Here is a 16879-nt window from a genome sequence, read left to right as displayed (position 1 = left end):
GACAGATGAAGGGTATCAAAATCTTACAATGATACTCACATGAATCTGTCTATGGTGACATCTTATATGCCAGATATTGGTTGAGCAAAATTGTACATGCTGATAAACTCACTGGTGATGAGTTTATTATGAGAAAGGCAAGGCAATATGGACACCAATCTAAATTCTATTCTATTATATTGTACAGTATAGTTCACTTTATTTCAAACCACTTATTTTGAAATATAGTGAAAACCAATGTTACTCCAACTGGAGTCCAGACCACTGAGAGTCTGGAGCATTCTCTCAAGATAGAATAAAAATTTCTACAATTCTTTTGTGTTTGTGTTCAGTGAACCCCTAAAATGTCAGCGTTAAAATGTCAATGCAATGTTTCCCAAACTTGGGGGTTGATGTGAATTTTCATCCTATCAAAGGTGTCCCTCTAGAAAAAATTGTACATAGACCAAATCCAAGAATGTACGTATTGTGGTTTATTCTGTAATTAGCATACTCTTTTAGGACAGTTAACCTACCTACCTAACTTCTCACCTACCTTTATATCTATTATAATATTAATTTTTTCTGACAACTCATATGGAGGGTATATCAGGTAGAAACTTATCAACACTAAGAATGAGGATCATTTTCTACAAGTGTGAGGAAGAAGAAATTAGTGGTTTCCTAAAGATGGAAGGTTCATAAAATTTTGTGCACTAGGATCAGTTTTTTTTTCTCCCTTTTGAATACTATTAGCAAAAGCCTTTAATAAAAGAATGAAATAAGAACAAGCTTGACTAAACTTTAATACTGATATGCCTAGACGCCTTGACCATATTTTAGGCATATTAGTCACAGGTAGGAAGGCTAGGGTATGTATCGGGCGAGGAGAAGAGTAGCAAACTTTATTAATGATGAAAGACTTCAGGTCTGATGGGCATGAAATTGTGGAGAGTTCATAACGGCAAATCTCTTATCCAAAAAGAATTCGGTATGTGAAAGGCATACCAAGTTCCAGCTCTCATGGGTCGAAGAATGAGAACAAAACCATGGTTTTTAAAGGGTTTCAAAGACCATGGATGGCCACATATGGCAATTTCATTTAGACATGCTCAAGCAAGTCATTATATTAGCACTGTCTTTTCAAAGTCGAAGCCCAAACCATGTACACTTTTCACGAAGAAATATTGCCATTCAATTTTTAAACTAACAAATAATTCAAGGCACTATATTTCCATCTCACTTTTTATTTCTTTCTCTTTTATGTTATGATAAATATGGGATTCCAAATTCTGCCTTATGATATGATAACAATGGGTCTCCTAATACTGGTGTACATATAATTAACACCAAGACTGCTGCTTTAGCAAACTAAAGAAGCTGATCCAAATAAAATAAAATAAAAATATTTTAAAAACATCAAAGATCTTATTAGATACTAAAAACTAGTGTTTCAAGATCTGGGAGAAGGACTTCCCTGGTGGCACAGTGGTTAAGAATCTGCCTGCCAGTGCAGGGGACACAGGTTCGAGCCCTGGTCCTGGAGGATCCCACATGCCGCGGAGCAACTAAGCCCGTGTGCCACAACTACTGTGCCTGTGCTCTAGAGCCCACAAGCCACAACTACTGAGCCCGCATGCCACAACTACTGAAACCCGTGTGCCTAGAGCCTGTGCTCCATGCCAAGAGAAGCCACCACAATGAGAAGCCCGCGCACCGCAACAAAGACCCAATGCAGACAAAAATAAACAAATAAATAAATTTATTTAAAAAAAAAAAAAAAAAAAAGATCTGGGAGAAGACAGAGACATTAGCCCAGCCAAAGTTAATTTGTCTTGAGGGCATTTGCTGACTCTAAGATTGAGCCAAAATAAACAAAATGACACGTTTGAGTAAAATAAATAAATATAAATTCCAGAAAACTAAAAAATAAGAGCTAAAGCTAAGAATGCAATGTACTATATGTATATACAGATATATGTAATATATGTATAGGTTACATTTTGTGTATGTAGTACATTTTCACTGTACTCCCTAAATCCCTTAGTATCCCTTTTTTTCCATTCACTTTTCTCTCTGTTATGCATATGGATAATTTCTTCTACTGTATCTGCTAATTCATTAATTCTCGCTCTATTTTGCTTTTAAGAATCTACCCACTGCTATATCTATACTATATATCTATATATATCTATATCAAACTGGTCTCTCAGGAGGAATAAAAAGGAGACAATGGGAAGGTAACTGATCCAGTACATGCTGAGGAATTTTAATATTTGTCACTACTTCCTAAAGTCCTTGCCAAAGTTTGGTAAGAATATTTACTGTGAGAGTAAGTAATAAAGGAACAACCATATAACACATGCTGAGGATTTCTGTGTTGATGACTCTATGTTATAGAAGATACACAGGAAAATTACCATGATACCTGATGATCTCACCAAGAGACTATAGCACTGTCAATTACTTAATTACATTTGGTTGATCAGACATTCACTAGTATGATACTTTGGCTCCTGAATACATTCTAGGAGCTATATATTATTCTAGGACCTCCAAAGTGCATAAATATGATTGAGACACTCGCGAAGCTCTCAGTTCAGTGGGACAGTCAGTCAAACAAGTAAGTACTTGAATCAGACATATGCTGTAAGAGAAATACAAACTACAAGATAGGAGGTTAGGGCCTTTCCCTCCAACAAAATGATGAGTACTCTATAACTGCAGGTAACAGTAAGAAAGTAAGTATACACCCATGTACATGAAACCTTGCTTTTACAGCAAAAAGGGTGTACTTTGAAAAATTAACAGAGCAGCTTTTCAAAAGATTCTAGTGTTAGTTTCTGAAGAGAACACATACCTAATATAAATGTATGTGATGAGGGCTTGTAAATTTTGAGAAAGGTTTTCTTTAGTTCTCTGAACTATTTATAATAGCAGATTAAAGTCCTTTTCTATTAAGTCCCACATTATTGTAGTTTCTATTGACTTATTTTTCCTGTTTATAAGCACACCTTCCTGTTTCTTTGCATATCTCATAATTCTGTGTTGATAAAAACTGGACATTCGAAATAATGCAATGCAGGAACTCTAGAAATTAGATCTCATCCATCCCCCAGGAATAATTGTTGTGCTGCTTGTCTGTTTAGGAACTTTCATTTAGTACTAATTTTCTGTACTAATTCTGCAGTCTGTATTCCTTGTCTTACTGTAGCCACTGAAGTCTCTGCTGGGTTAGCTCAGGGGTCAGCTAATGATTAGACAGAGATTTCCTTAAATACCATGAACTGGTAAGTGTTTTAGTATTTGCCAAGGACCTCTATGTGTTGGAGCATACCTTCAACACTGACAGTTTACAACTCTGCCTTAGCCTTCAATTTCTGCTTGCACAGAATCAAAGTTAGCCAGAGGTGAGAGATTAGGACCTTCTCAGTTCTTTCCTGGGCATGTGCACAATCTTGTACATGTATGTGACCTTCAAGAATTCCAGGAACATTTTTAAAACTAAGAGCTTAGCAAAGTTATCTATGGCAATCACATTTCCCAGACTTCTCTCTTAAGTTTTTTGGCCAGTCTCTTGTTTGCCCCAACTGTTATTTTTGTCCCAGGCAGCTGAGTGGTTAAACAATTGCCACTTATTGTTTTTGACAAACATCCTGGGTATAGGGCTTTTTCCACTGACCAAACTCTGAGTCAGGTCAAATATCAATAAGCCCTGTGAATGGAGACCTTATAGGGAACTGTCAGGCCAAACAGTAACAATTCTCTGGAGACACAGTTTTTCTGGAGCTCTAAACCTATTATGCCCCCTTCAGTGGCTTCTACATGGCTGATTTTCACAGCTACCATGACTGTGAGGCTATACTAGCTTTTAAAGTTACCATACTGCTGGAGAGTAGGGAATGGGAATAAGGCAAGTTAAAACTCTACAAAGCCTGCTGTTCTTACTGAGATTTAACTATTTTTCTTGAATAAATACTCCTTGGGTTGTTGACCTTTGGTTAACATCCAGAGATCTGAGAAAATTGATTTTGACGATTTTTGCTAGCATTCTCATTGCCTTTCTGAAGAAGCTAATTTGCAGAGGTCCTTAGTCTTGCCATTCCAGAAGTCCTGCTTCAACTCTCCATTTCAAAGAGTATCAATATTTTCCCAGTTTCTTTTTAACATATTAAACTTCTAGATTTAAATATTTAATCTATCTGAAATTCATTTTAGTATACAAAGTCCAGGAGGAAATGGGCAGCCAGTTGCAATTACAATTGTCCCCTGATTAACCCAAGCTTGAACTGCATGGGTCCAGTTAAATGTGTATTTTTTTTTTTTCCAATAAACACATACAGTACTACATGATCCATGGCTGGTTGAATCCACAGATGCAGAACTGCAGTATGGAGGGCCAATTTTAGGACTTGAGAGTTGGTAGATTTTGGTATTAATGGTGGGCCCTGGCAGCAATCCTCCCCAGATACCAAGGGATGACTGTATTTTTAATCTTTTCTCAGTTAATTAGTAAAATACTTTTGAGAATCTAATAAAAACTATAGAGTATCTCTGCAAAAAAAATCTGCACATATACACAAATTTTGCATAACTTCAGTAAATTCACAGACTGTCTAAGGTCCCCTTCCATGGAACCCAGATTAAAAACCCGGATGTGCTACAGTAACTTATCTAATTTGTAACTTCATTTTTACAAATTTGTAAATTACAGGAAACTTTGTGTCTCTTTCTGTATTCTATCCTATTCCATTGGTCTGTGTGTCTATATCCATAACAGTGCCATACAGTTTTAATTACACCAAGCATATTTCTGCCTCAAAGCCTTTGCACTTGCTATTCACCATGTGTGAAACACTTTTACCCCACCTAGTCTCAAAGTAAACTCCTTACTTCAATGCAGGCCTCAGCTCAAATGCTACCTCCTTAGAGTCCTTACCTGACTACCCTATTTTTATATTGGTTCCCTCACTCTCTAGCCTCTTACACAGCTTCATTTTTCTTCATGACATTGATCATTGCTTCACATTTTATTATACCTTTAATAGTTTCCTGTCAGCTTTCTCCACAAGAAGGTAGGGAATTTTTTTTTTTTTTTACTACTGTATCCCCAGAAATAAGTACAGTCCCTGGAATATTATAGGCAGTCTTTTCAATTATTAATGTAAAACACCAAACACTAAGTTTGAACGTGGCAACTTATTTGCTTACTCTGCTGGTCTAAGTAAATAAAAGACATAAAAGATATATTAGCTCCACCTGGCTCCCAAGAAAAGTCATTTGTCAATTTTCTAGAATAGGACTATGAAGGTTTAAGGAACTAAGAGTTGTTTCGTTGTAGTTCTTACTGTAACCATGTGAGACTAAAAGCAGTGAACTGTTTAAGGAAGACTTGAAATACATTTGATAGGACCACCTCATTTTTGAAAATCTGAGTTACCTGGCAACATTGTTCTTTCTGCTATAGATCTTCTCTCTTCAACTGTCAGCTACAAGGCAATTAAATACACACACACACACACACACACATTTTTTTTCTGCCTCTCTCTCTCTAGGAAAATATGCAACCATTTGTAAGAAAATAAACACATGTATCATTCATGACATGACTGGATTATCTTCACAGTACTCTGAGCCTATAGAGAATGAATTTTCAAGTCTATCATTTACTATAGTGTTTCTTATGGACAAGAGGGAGCCTAACAAACTCACAGACAAGGCTACTCTTTAACATATATGTTTTCTTCTTTGGGTGATGAACATGTGCTGATTTATTCATCCTCTCTTTCCCAATTTCATGGTGACTAATAGCCCACATCTATGTGAGGTTAAAGGAGTGGTCTGTGGTCACAAAGAAGTTTTAAGTAAACTCTCCCATGTCAGGACTTAAGCAATAATCTTGACATTACTGGCATGGAATTCCAACCAATTGAACTGACAGACAATTAAACATATATGTGAGATATATTTGTTGACACTAACATAGGTTACAGAAAGAATTAGAAAATAATCATTACTCTAGTGGAAAAAAGCAAAGAAAAAAAAAGATAAACTCTATTACCACATTACTGTTATGCTGTTATAGATGTTACTTACAGATGTTTCATTGTCATAATAAACGGAAAACTCTGTGTTCTTCAGAGTAAACCTGAGTGACATTTTTAAAAAAACATATAACACTGATCCTGGATATTACAAGCAGTGTTTCCTAGGGCTTCATTAAGACTAGTTAATGAGTGGAAAGAAAATCTTCTGGGTTTCTTGTTCTCAAAAGTTAAAAAAAAAAAACAAAAACTTAGTCATTTCAGCCACATTTACAATGTATGGTTGAATGAACAATGGAAATACATGTGATGCTTTGATGTAAAACAAAGACTCCTATGAATGTTACTTTTTGCTTTTTATACTTGTTGGAGGGAAAATTTATTCAGGTATCTCATACCTATATAAAGAAAAGACTAAACACAAGTAAAATAGTACCATGCAAATTCAATTATGGAAAATTAAACTAATACAATTTTTAATTGTTCAGTAATCAAAAGTTATTTTGTATGTAGGCCATATTTGTTGATATGTATGTATCTTATGAGGCTACAGGGGGTTATTTGTGAGTTTCTATTATTACTACCAACTACAGGTATATAGAAATATAAATTCAACATAAATGAATCAAATTAAACTGTTTTCCACACATATATATTATTTATTTGTATGTGCATGTGTGTGTCTGTGAAAAAGAAAAACAAGCATATAAAACAGGAGACAATGTAGTTCCAATGACTAAACATAAATTTGGATTCTGACTTCTTTGAATAGAGTAAAAAGGTAAAATTATCAGCATTAAAAAGTGAAGGAGGAGCTTCAAGATGGCAGAAGAGTAAGACACGGAAATCACCTTCCTCCCCACAGATACATCAGAAATACATCTACATGTGGAACAACTCCTACAGAACACCTACTGAACGCTGGCAGAAGACCTCAGACCTCCCAAAAGGCAAGAAATTCCCCACGTACCTGGGTAGGGCAAAAGAAAAAAAAAAAACATAGACAAAGAATAGGGACAGGACCTGCACCAGTGGGAGGGAGCTATGAAGGAGGAAAGGTTTCCACACACTAGGAAACCCCTTCGCGGGCGGAGACTGCGGGTGGCAGAGGGAGAAGCTTCAGAGCCACGGAGGAGAGCGCAGCCACAGCGGTGCAGGGGGCAAAGTGGAGAGATTCCCACACTGGGGATCGGTGCCGACCAGCACTCACCAGCCTGAGAGGCTTGTCTGCTCAGCCGCCGGGGTGGGCAGGGGCTGGGAGCTGAGGCTCAGGCTTCGGTTGGATCCCAGGGAGAGGACCGGGGTTGGTGGCGTGAACACAGCATGAAGGGGCTAGTGAGCCACAGCTAGCCGGGAAGGAGTCGAGGAAAAAGTCTGGACCTGCCAAAGAGGCAAGAGACCATTGTTTCGGGGTGCGCGAGGAGAGGGGACTCAGAGCACCACCTAAACAGCTCCAGACATGAGCCGCGGCTACCAGCACAGACCCCAGAGATGGGCATGAAATGCTAAGGCTGCTGCTGCAGCCACCAAGAAGCCTGTGTGCGAGCACAGGTCACTATCCACACCGACCCTCCGGGAGCCTGTGCAGACCGCCACTGCCAGGGTCCCGTGATCCAGGGACAACTTCCCCCGGAGAACGCACGGCGCGCCTCAGGCTGCTGCAACGTCATGCCGGCCTCTGCCGCCGCAGGCTCGCCCCGCATCTGTACCCCTCCCTCCCCCTGGCCTGAGCGAGCCAGAGCCCCTGAATCAGCTGCTCCTTTAACCCCGTCCTGTCTGAGCAAAGAACAGACGCCCTCAGGCGACCTACACGGAGAGGTGGGGCCAAATCCAAAGCTGAACCCCGGGAGCTGTGCGAACAAACAAGAGAAAGGGAAATCTCTCCCAGCAGCATGATTCTGTGTGTGATTTTGTCTGTATAGCTTTGCTTTTACCATTTGGCCTAGGGTTCAGTCTGTCCGTCTTTTTTTTTTTTCCCTTTTTCAGTATGGTTTTTAGCACTTGTTATCATTGGTGGATTTGTTTTTTGGTTTGGTTGCTCTCTTCTTTCTTCTTTTAAAATTCTTTATTTTTTTATTACTATATAAAATTTTTTTTAATCATGATTTTTAATTTTAATAACTTTATTTTACTTTATTCTATCTTCTTTCTTTCTTTTTTTTCACCATTTTATTCTGATCCGTGTGGAAGAAAGGCTCTTGGTGCTCCAGCCAGGCGTCAGGGCTGTGCCTCTGAGGTGGGAGAGCCAAGTTCAGAACATTGGTCCACCAGAGACCTCCCAGCCCCACGTAATATCAAATGGCGAAAATCTCCCAGAGATCTCCATCTCAACGACAAGACCCAACTCCACTCAACGACCAGCAAGCTACAGTGCTACACAACCTATGCCATACAACTAGCAAGACAAGAACACAACCCCACCCATTAGCAGAGAAGCAGCCTACAATCATAATAACGTCACAGACACCCCAAAACACACCACCACACGTGGACCTACCCACCAGAAAGACAAGATCCAGCCTCATCCACCAGAACACAGGCACTAGCCCCTCAACCAGGAAGTCTACACAACCCACTGAACCAACCTTAGCCACTGGGAACGGACACCAAAAACAACGGGAACTACGAACCTGCAGCCTGCGAAAATGAGACCCCAAACACAGTAAGTTAAGCAAAATGAGAAGACAGAGAAACACACAGCAGATGGAGGAGCAAGGCAAAAACCCACCAGACCTAACAAATGAAGAGGAAATAGGCAGTCTACATGAAAAAGAATTCAGAAAAATGACAGTAAAGATGATCCAACATCTCGGAAATAGAATGGAGAAAATACAAAAAACCTTTAACAAGGACCTAGAAGAACTAAACAGCAAACAAACAATCATGAACAATACAATAAATGAAATTAAAAGTTCTCTAGAAGGGATCAATAGCAGAATAACTGAGGCAGAGGAACGGATAAGTGACCTGTAAGATAAAATGGTGGAAATAACTACTGCAGAGCAGAATAAAGAAAAAAGAATGAAAAGAACTGAGGACAGTCTCAGAGACCTCTGGGACAACATTAAACACAACAACATTCGAATTATAGGGGTCCCAGAAGAAGAAGAGAAAAAGAAAGGGACTGAGAAAATATTTGACGAGATTATAGTTGAAAACTTCCCTAATATGGGAAAGGAAATGGTTAATCAAGTCCAGGAAGCACAGAGAGTTCCATACAGGATAAATCCAAGGAGAAACACACCAAGACACATATTAATCAAACAATCAAAAATTAAATACAAAGAAAAAATATTAAAAGCAGCAAGGGAAAAACAACAAATAACACACAAGGCAACTCCCATAAGATTAACAGCTGATTTCTCAGCAGAAACTCTACAAGCCAGAAGGGAGTGGCATGATATACTTAAAGTGATGAAAGGGAAGAACGTACAACCAAGATTACTCTACCCAGCAAGGATCTCATTCAGATTCGACGGAGAAATTAAAATCTTTACAGACAAGCAAAAGCTAAGAGAATTCAGCACCACCAAACCAGCCTTACAACAAATGCTAAAGGAACTTTTCTAGGCAGGAAACACAAGAGAAAGAAAAGACCTACAATAACAAACGCAAAACAATTAAGAAAATGGTAATAGAAACATACATATCGATAATTACGTTAAATGTAAATGGATTAAATGCTCCAACCAAAAGACACAGACTGGATGAATGGATACAAAAACAAGACCGGTATCTATGCTCTCTACGAGAGACCCACTTCAGACCTAGGGACACATACAGACTGAAAGTGAGGGGATGGAAAAAGATATTCCATGCAAATGGAAATCAAAAGAAAGCTGGAGTAGCAATTCTCATATCAGACAAAATAGACTTTCAAACAAAGACTATTACAAGAAACAAAGAAGGACACTACATAATGATCAAGGGATCAATCCAAGAAGAAGATATAACACTTGTACATACTTATGAACCCAACATAGGAGCACCTCAATACATAAGGCAAATACTAACAGCCATAAAAGGGGAAATCGACAGTAACAAAATAATAGTAGGGGAATTTAACACCCCACTTTCACCAATGAACAGACCATCCAAAACGAAAATAAATAATGAAACAGAAGCTTTAAATGATACATTAAACAAGATGAATTTAATTGATATTTATATGACATTCCATCCAAAAAGAACAGAATACGCTTTCTTCTCAAGTGCTCATGGAACATTCTCCAGGATAGATCATATCTTGCGTCACAAATCAAGCCTTGGTAAACTTAAGAAAACTGAAATCGTATCAAGTATCTTTTCTGACCACAATGCTATGAGAGTAGATATCAAGTACAGGAAAAAATCTGTAAAAAATACATATACATGGAGGGTAAACAATACACTACTAAATAACCAAGAGATCACTGAAGAAATAAAAGAGGAAATCAAAAAATACTTGGAAACAAATAACAATGAAAACACAATGAGCCAAAACCTATGGGATGCAGCAAAAGCAGTTCTAAGAGGGAAGTTTATAGCAACACAATCCTACCTGAAGAAACAAGAAACATCTCAAATACACAATCTAACCTTACACCGAAAGCAATTAGAGAAAGAAGAACAAAAAAACCCTAAAGTTAGCAGAAGGAAAGAAATCATAAAGATCAGAAGAGTAATAAATGCAAAAGAAATGAAGGAAAGATAGGAAAGATCAATAAAACTAAAAGCTGGTTCTTTGAGCAGATAAACAAAATAGATAAACCATTAGTCAGACTCGTCAAGAAAAAAAGGGAGAAGACTCAAATCAATAGAATTAGAAATGAAAAAGGAGAAGTAACAACTGACATTGCAGAAATACAAAGGATCATGACAGATTACTACAAGTAACTCTTATGCCAATAAAAAGGACAACCTGGAAGAAATGGACAAATTCTTAGAAATGCACAACCTGCCGAGAATGAACCAGGAAGAAATAGAAAATATGAACAGACCAATCATAAGCACTGAAATTGAAATTGTGATTAAAAATCTTCCAACAAAAAAGCCCAGGACCAGATGGCTTCACAGGTGAATTCTATCAAAAAATTAGAGAAGAGCTAACACCTATCCTTCTCAAACTCTTCCAAAATATAGTAGAGGGAGGAACACTCCCAAACTCATTCTACAAGGCCACCATCACCCTCATACCAAAACCAGACAAAGATGTCACAAAGAAAGAAAACTACAGGCCAATATCACTGATAAACATAGATGCAAAAATCCTCAACGAAATACTAGCAAACAGAATCCAACAGCACATTAAAAGGATCATACACCATGATCAAGTGGGGTTTATCCCAGGAATACAAGGATTCTTCAATATACGCAAATCAATCAATGTGACACACCATATTAACAAATTGAAGGAGAAAAAACATATGATCATCTGAATATATTAAGAAAAAGCTTCTGACAAAATTCAACACCCATTTATGACAAAAACCCTCCAGAAAGTAGGCATAGAAGAAACTTACCTCAATATAATAAAGGCCATATATGACAAACCCACAGCTAACATCGTCCTCAATGGTGAAAAACTGAAACCATTTCCACTACGATCAGGAACAAGACAAGGTTGCCCACTCTCACCACTATTATTCAACATAGTTTTGGAAGTTTTAGCCACAGCAATCAGAGAAGAAAAAGAAATAAAAGGAATCCAAATCGGAAAAGAAGAAGTAAAGCTGTCACTGTTTGCAGATGACATGATACTTTACTATACTGTAGAGAATCCTAAAGATGCTACCAGAAAACTACTAGAGCTAAACAATGAACTCGTTAAAGTAGCAGGATACAAAATTAATGCATATAAATCCTTAGCACTCCTATACACTAATGATGAAAAATCTGAAAGTGAAATTAAGAAAACACTCCCATTTACCATTGCAACAAAAAGAATAAAATACTTAGGAATAAACCTACGTAAGGAGATAAAAGACCTGTATGCAGAAAATTATAAGACACTGATGAAAGAAATTAAAGATGATACAAATAGATGGAGAGATATACCATGTTCTTGGATGGGAAGAATCAACATTGTGAAAATGAGTCTACTACCAAAAGCAATGTACAGATTCAATGCAATCCCTATCAAACTACCACTGGCATTTATCACAGAACTAGAACAAAAAATTTCACAATTTGTATGTAAACACAAAGGACCCCGAATAGCCAAAGCAATCTTGAGAACGAAAAATGGAGCTGGAGGAATCAGGCTCCCTGACTTCAGACTATATTACAAAGCTACAGTAATCAAGACAGTTTGGTACTGGCACAAAAACAGAAATATAGATCAATGGAACAGGATAGGAAGCCCAGAGATAAACCCATGCACATATGGTCACCTTATCTTTGATAAAGGAGGCAAGCATATACAGTGGAGAAAAGACAGCCTCTTCAATAAGTGGTGCTGGGAAAACTGGACAGGTACATGTAAAAGTATGAAATTGGAACACTCCCTAACACCATACACAGAAATAAACTCAAAATGGATTAAAGAGCTAAATGTAAGGCCAGACACTATCAAACTCTTAGAGGAAAACATAGGCAGAACACTCTATGACACAAATCACAGCAAGATCCTTTCTGACCCACCTCCTAGAGAAATGGAAATAACAACAAAAATAAACAAATGGGACCTAATGAAACTTAAAAGGTTTGGCACAGTAAAGGTAACCATAAACAAGCGAAAAGACAACCCTCAGAGCAGAAGAAAATATTTGTAAATGAAGCAACTGACAAAGGATTAACCTCTAAAATTTACAAGCAGCTCATGCACCTCAATATCACAAAAAGAAACAATGCAATCCAAAAATGGGCTGAAGACCTAAGTAGACATTTCTCCAAAGAAGATACACAGAGTGCCAAGAAACACATGGAAGAATGCTCAACATCATTAATCATTAGAGAAATGCAAATCAAAACTACAGTGAGGTATCATCTCACACACGTCATAATGGCCATCATCAAAAAATCTACAACCAATAAATGCTGGAGAGGGTGTGGAGAAAAGGGAACCCTCTTGCACTGTTGGTGGGAATGTAAATTGATACAGCCACTATGGAGAACAGTATGGAGGTTCCTTAAAAAGCTAAAAATAGAACTACCATACGACCCAGCAACCCCACTACTGGGCATATACCCTGAGAAAACCATAATTCAAAAAGAGTCATGTACCAAAATGTTCCTTGCAGGTCTATTTACAATAGCCAGGACATGGAAGCAACCTAAGTGTCCATTAACAGATGAATGGATAAAGAAGATGTGGCAAATATATACAATGGAATGTTAGTCAGACATAAAAAGAAACGAAATGGAGGTATTTGTAGTGAGGTGGATGGAGTTAAGAGTCTGTCATACAGAGGGAAGTAAGTCAGGAAGAGAAATACAAATACCGTATGCTAATACATATATATGGAATCTAAGAAAAAAAAAAAAAAGGTCATGAAGAACCTAGGGGAAGACGGGAATAAAAAGACACAGACCTACTAAAGAATGGAGTTGAGGACACGGGGAGGGGGAAGGGTAAGCTGGGACAAAGTGAGAGTGGCATCGACATATATACACTACCAAATGTGAAATAGATAGCTACTGGAAAGCAGCCGCATAGCACAGGGAGATCAGCTCGGTTCTTTGTTACCACCTAGAGGGGTGGGACACGGAGGGTAGGAGGGAGGGAGACACAAGAGGGAAGAGATATGGGGACATATGTATATGTATAACTGATTCACTTTGTTATAAAGCAGAAACTAACACACTATTGTAAAGCAATTATACTCCAATAAAGATGTTAAAAAAAAAGAAACTAAAAAAAAAAAAAGTGAAAAGTACAGATATATCAAAAATTATTCAGTTAAAGTATTAAACTCAAAAGTAAAATAATTATGCACAGTAAGATTATTTTAAGTAAGATAAAATAATAGTAAAGCTACTTTATTTTGTGAAAAATAAGAAAAAAGAAAATATTTATAAAGAACTAATTTTACTAACCTGACTAATTTTTCTTTGCTCTTGTATAGCTCTTTGAATTGCCTGAGATACTTTCTCTTGATCTTTTGCGTGCTCAGTCTTCCATAACTCCCGTTCTTCTGCATGGGCTTTTTCCAAATTTTTTCTTTCTTCTTCTATAGCTTTTAAAACTGCATCCTTCATCGCTTCTTTCTCAAGCTTCAAAACAAATAATGACCAGAACAAAAATATTTGAATGAGTGACCACAACAGTTCCTTGAATAAGACAGACTTGAGTTAACCTTAAAAACTCAAAATTTTGATCCTATAGGGTTTATTTCTGACATTGTTTTTTTTTCACTCATATGTAATAACTGCTGTAAAATAAAATTAATTATTTGTTTTTACACAAATAACCAACTCATTTCCATGGCATTTCTAAACTTCAAAGAAACCAAGTCTTAGCTTAAAGTAGCAGTTTTCTAACTATTTTGTCTTAGGATCTCTTTACACTCTTAAAAATTACAGAGGACTTCTAAGAGCTTTTGTTTATGTGGGTTATACATATTAAGATTTACCATATTAGTCAAACCAAGAGAAAATAAAAATACTTATTTATTAATTCATTTATAATTAATAACAGTAAGTGCATTATATATTAATAAATACTGTATTTTATGAAAAATAACTACATTTTCCAAAATTAAAAAGTGAGAAGAATGTTTGTAAACCTCCTTACTATCTGACTTAATAGAAGAGAGCCTAGATTCTTATACCTGCCTTCTGTATTAAATCTGTAATGATATTTTTAGTTGAAGTATATAAGGAAAACCCAGCCTCACAAAGATATGTAGAAGAAAAGGGAGAATTATTTAGTAGCCAGCTGAGATCACTGTAGATATTCTTTCTGATTCCACACCAAAACTTAACAAGGGGTAGTTCTTAAAGGTAAGTTGCAGTAAGAAAAATAAAATCATGTCAATGAATTTTTGGACTCTGTTACATTACAATCTTTTCTTGCATTTTGAATAAATCCTTTACGTATTCTTTAAACATTTTTTATTTGGCAAACATTGATTCAATGAGTTACGCATCTCCTCCAGATGTTGACACATTTCGCTATATTATAACCAAAAAAGCCACATTTTTGTTAATACCACCATCAATCTCATCAGAAGAGTCTTTATTAAAAAGTAGAAATAAATTTTCTAAAATTCTAATTTTTTTTTAAAGCTCGAATTTTATCATTGGCAACAAGAACTGTCAGTTTTTGTCCTTAAGGTGCTGGGCTCACTCTGCTTATTTTGGACAAAATGTCTGCCAAATACTAAAGTCTGTATAACCCTACTAATTCAGTAAAATGGCGTTCCATGAAAACAGAGCCTATTTCAGTTGCAACTCAAACAGCTGCACAAGAATTTTCCTCAAGAAAACCATCGTATGTAGTAAAGTCCATGGACTTCCCACTCCTGAGAGACTTAACCACTTTTTTTCTTGCTTCCAGTTCACAACCAAATTTGACAAAAGTCATTAAAGCTGACAGTCACCATTTTTTGAACTCCTGTTTTATTGCACAGTTCTTCTCCTAAATTACTCTCTTACTATGTTCACCAGTGCCTTCCATGTTGTTTAAACCAAATGATATTTTTTGTTTTTTGTTTTAGTCCTTACTTTCATGACCTCAAAGCAACATTCTATATAGTTGATTATTTCTGATTCTGTGAAGCCCTCTCTTTTCTTGGTTTTCATGAGAGCCTGCTGCTTATATTTCTCCTATGCATTTTGCGGAGTCTTTTCAATTCTTTGTAACTTCTTCCTTCCTCTGAATTTTAAATTTTGGAGTTCTTTCAGGGCTAAGAACGTGGACCACTTGTTACTCTACTTGTTACTCCTTTGAGGTAATTATACATGAAAATAATTTCCATGGCTACTATTACCATCTCTTTGCTGGAAAACAAAAAACAAACAAACAAAAAATCATACTAATCCATATTAATATCTTCAGGAGATTCCTATCTACCGAGCTGTAAATGTCACATAGATTTAGCTGCCTACTTGACTTTATCATCTAGATATATCACAGGTAGCTCAAACTCTATACCAAGGAAATAGTTTTACTTTCTATGTTGTTGCTGAATGAATATTCTGGCAGTTCACAAACTGACCACCTCATCCACACCAAATATGTTGATTCTATCTCCTAACTACTTCTAGAATTTGCCTATTTCATTCCTTTCCAAGCTACTACTACTACTCTATTTCTGCCACTCACTATCTCTTACGCAAACTTCAGATGCACTCGGTTAATTCTTTCCCTGCCTTTGGCCTTTCTTGCTCCAATTTCCCAAAAATTAATGTCAGTTACCATTATGACCCACCTATACTCAGAAATTTCAATGTGTCTCTACTTACCTATGGAATAAAATTCAAACTCACTATTCAGAATGTTAGCCATCCTTCAAGGCTCAGTTCAAAAGAAATTTATTGTTAAAAACTCCTATGGGGGGCCTTCCCTGGTGGTCCAGTGGCTAGGGCTCTGTGCTCCCAATGCTGGGGGCCCAGGTTCGATTCCTGGTAGGGGAACTAGATCTTACATGCCACAACTAACTAAGACCCAGCGCAACCAAATAAATAAATACAACAAACAAAAAAAACTCCTATGAATGACATGGAAATACTATCTATATACTCATAATAATTTAATGCATTCCTTCTCACCTTATTAGTACATATACAATGTTTTTTTACCTGATTGTAAATTCTTTAAGAAAAAGACAAAGTAATAGTCATTCTTGAACTTCCACCTCAGCACAGTGATCTGTACCTATGAGACTTTCAACGTTTGTTTACTAAATTTAAATCTAAATCCCAAACTTGACACT

At 36.9% G+C, this 16879-nt stretch overlaps 1 protein-coding gene across 22 annotated transcripts in view; it reads right to left on the bottom strand.

Annotated features, from left to right (window-relative positions):
• Window positions 1-16879, bottom strand: part of CCDC91 (coiled-coil domain containing 91) — a 422422-nt gene that overhangs the window by 120034 nt on the left and 285509 nt on the right. For all 22 annotated transcript variants that reach the window (XM_082352212.1, XM_082352191.1, XM_082352211.1 and 19 more), the window contains one exon: window positions 14040-14216. In XM_082352212.1, the coding sequence (XP_082208338.1) occupies window positions 14040-14216 (177 nt within the window). The remainder of the gene's footprint in view (window positions 1-14039; window positions 14217-16879) is intronic.

The sequence above is a fragment of the Balaenoptera borealis genome, assembly GCF_965194805.1.
Source record: "Balaenoptera borealis genome assembly, chromosome: 13".
NCBI lineage: Eukaryota > Metazoa > Chordata > Mammalia > Artiodactyla > Balaenopteridae > Balaenoptera > Balaenoptera borealis.
This window is presented reverse-complemented; position numbering and strand designations above follow the sequence as displayed.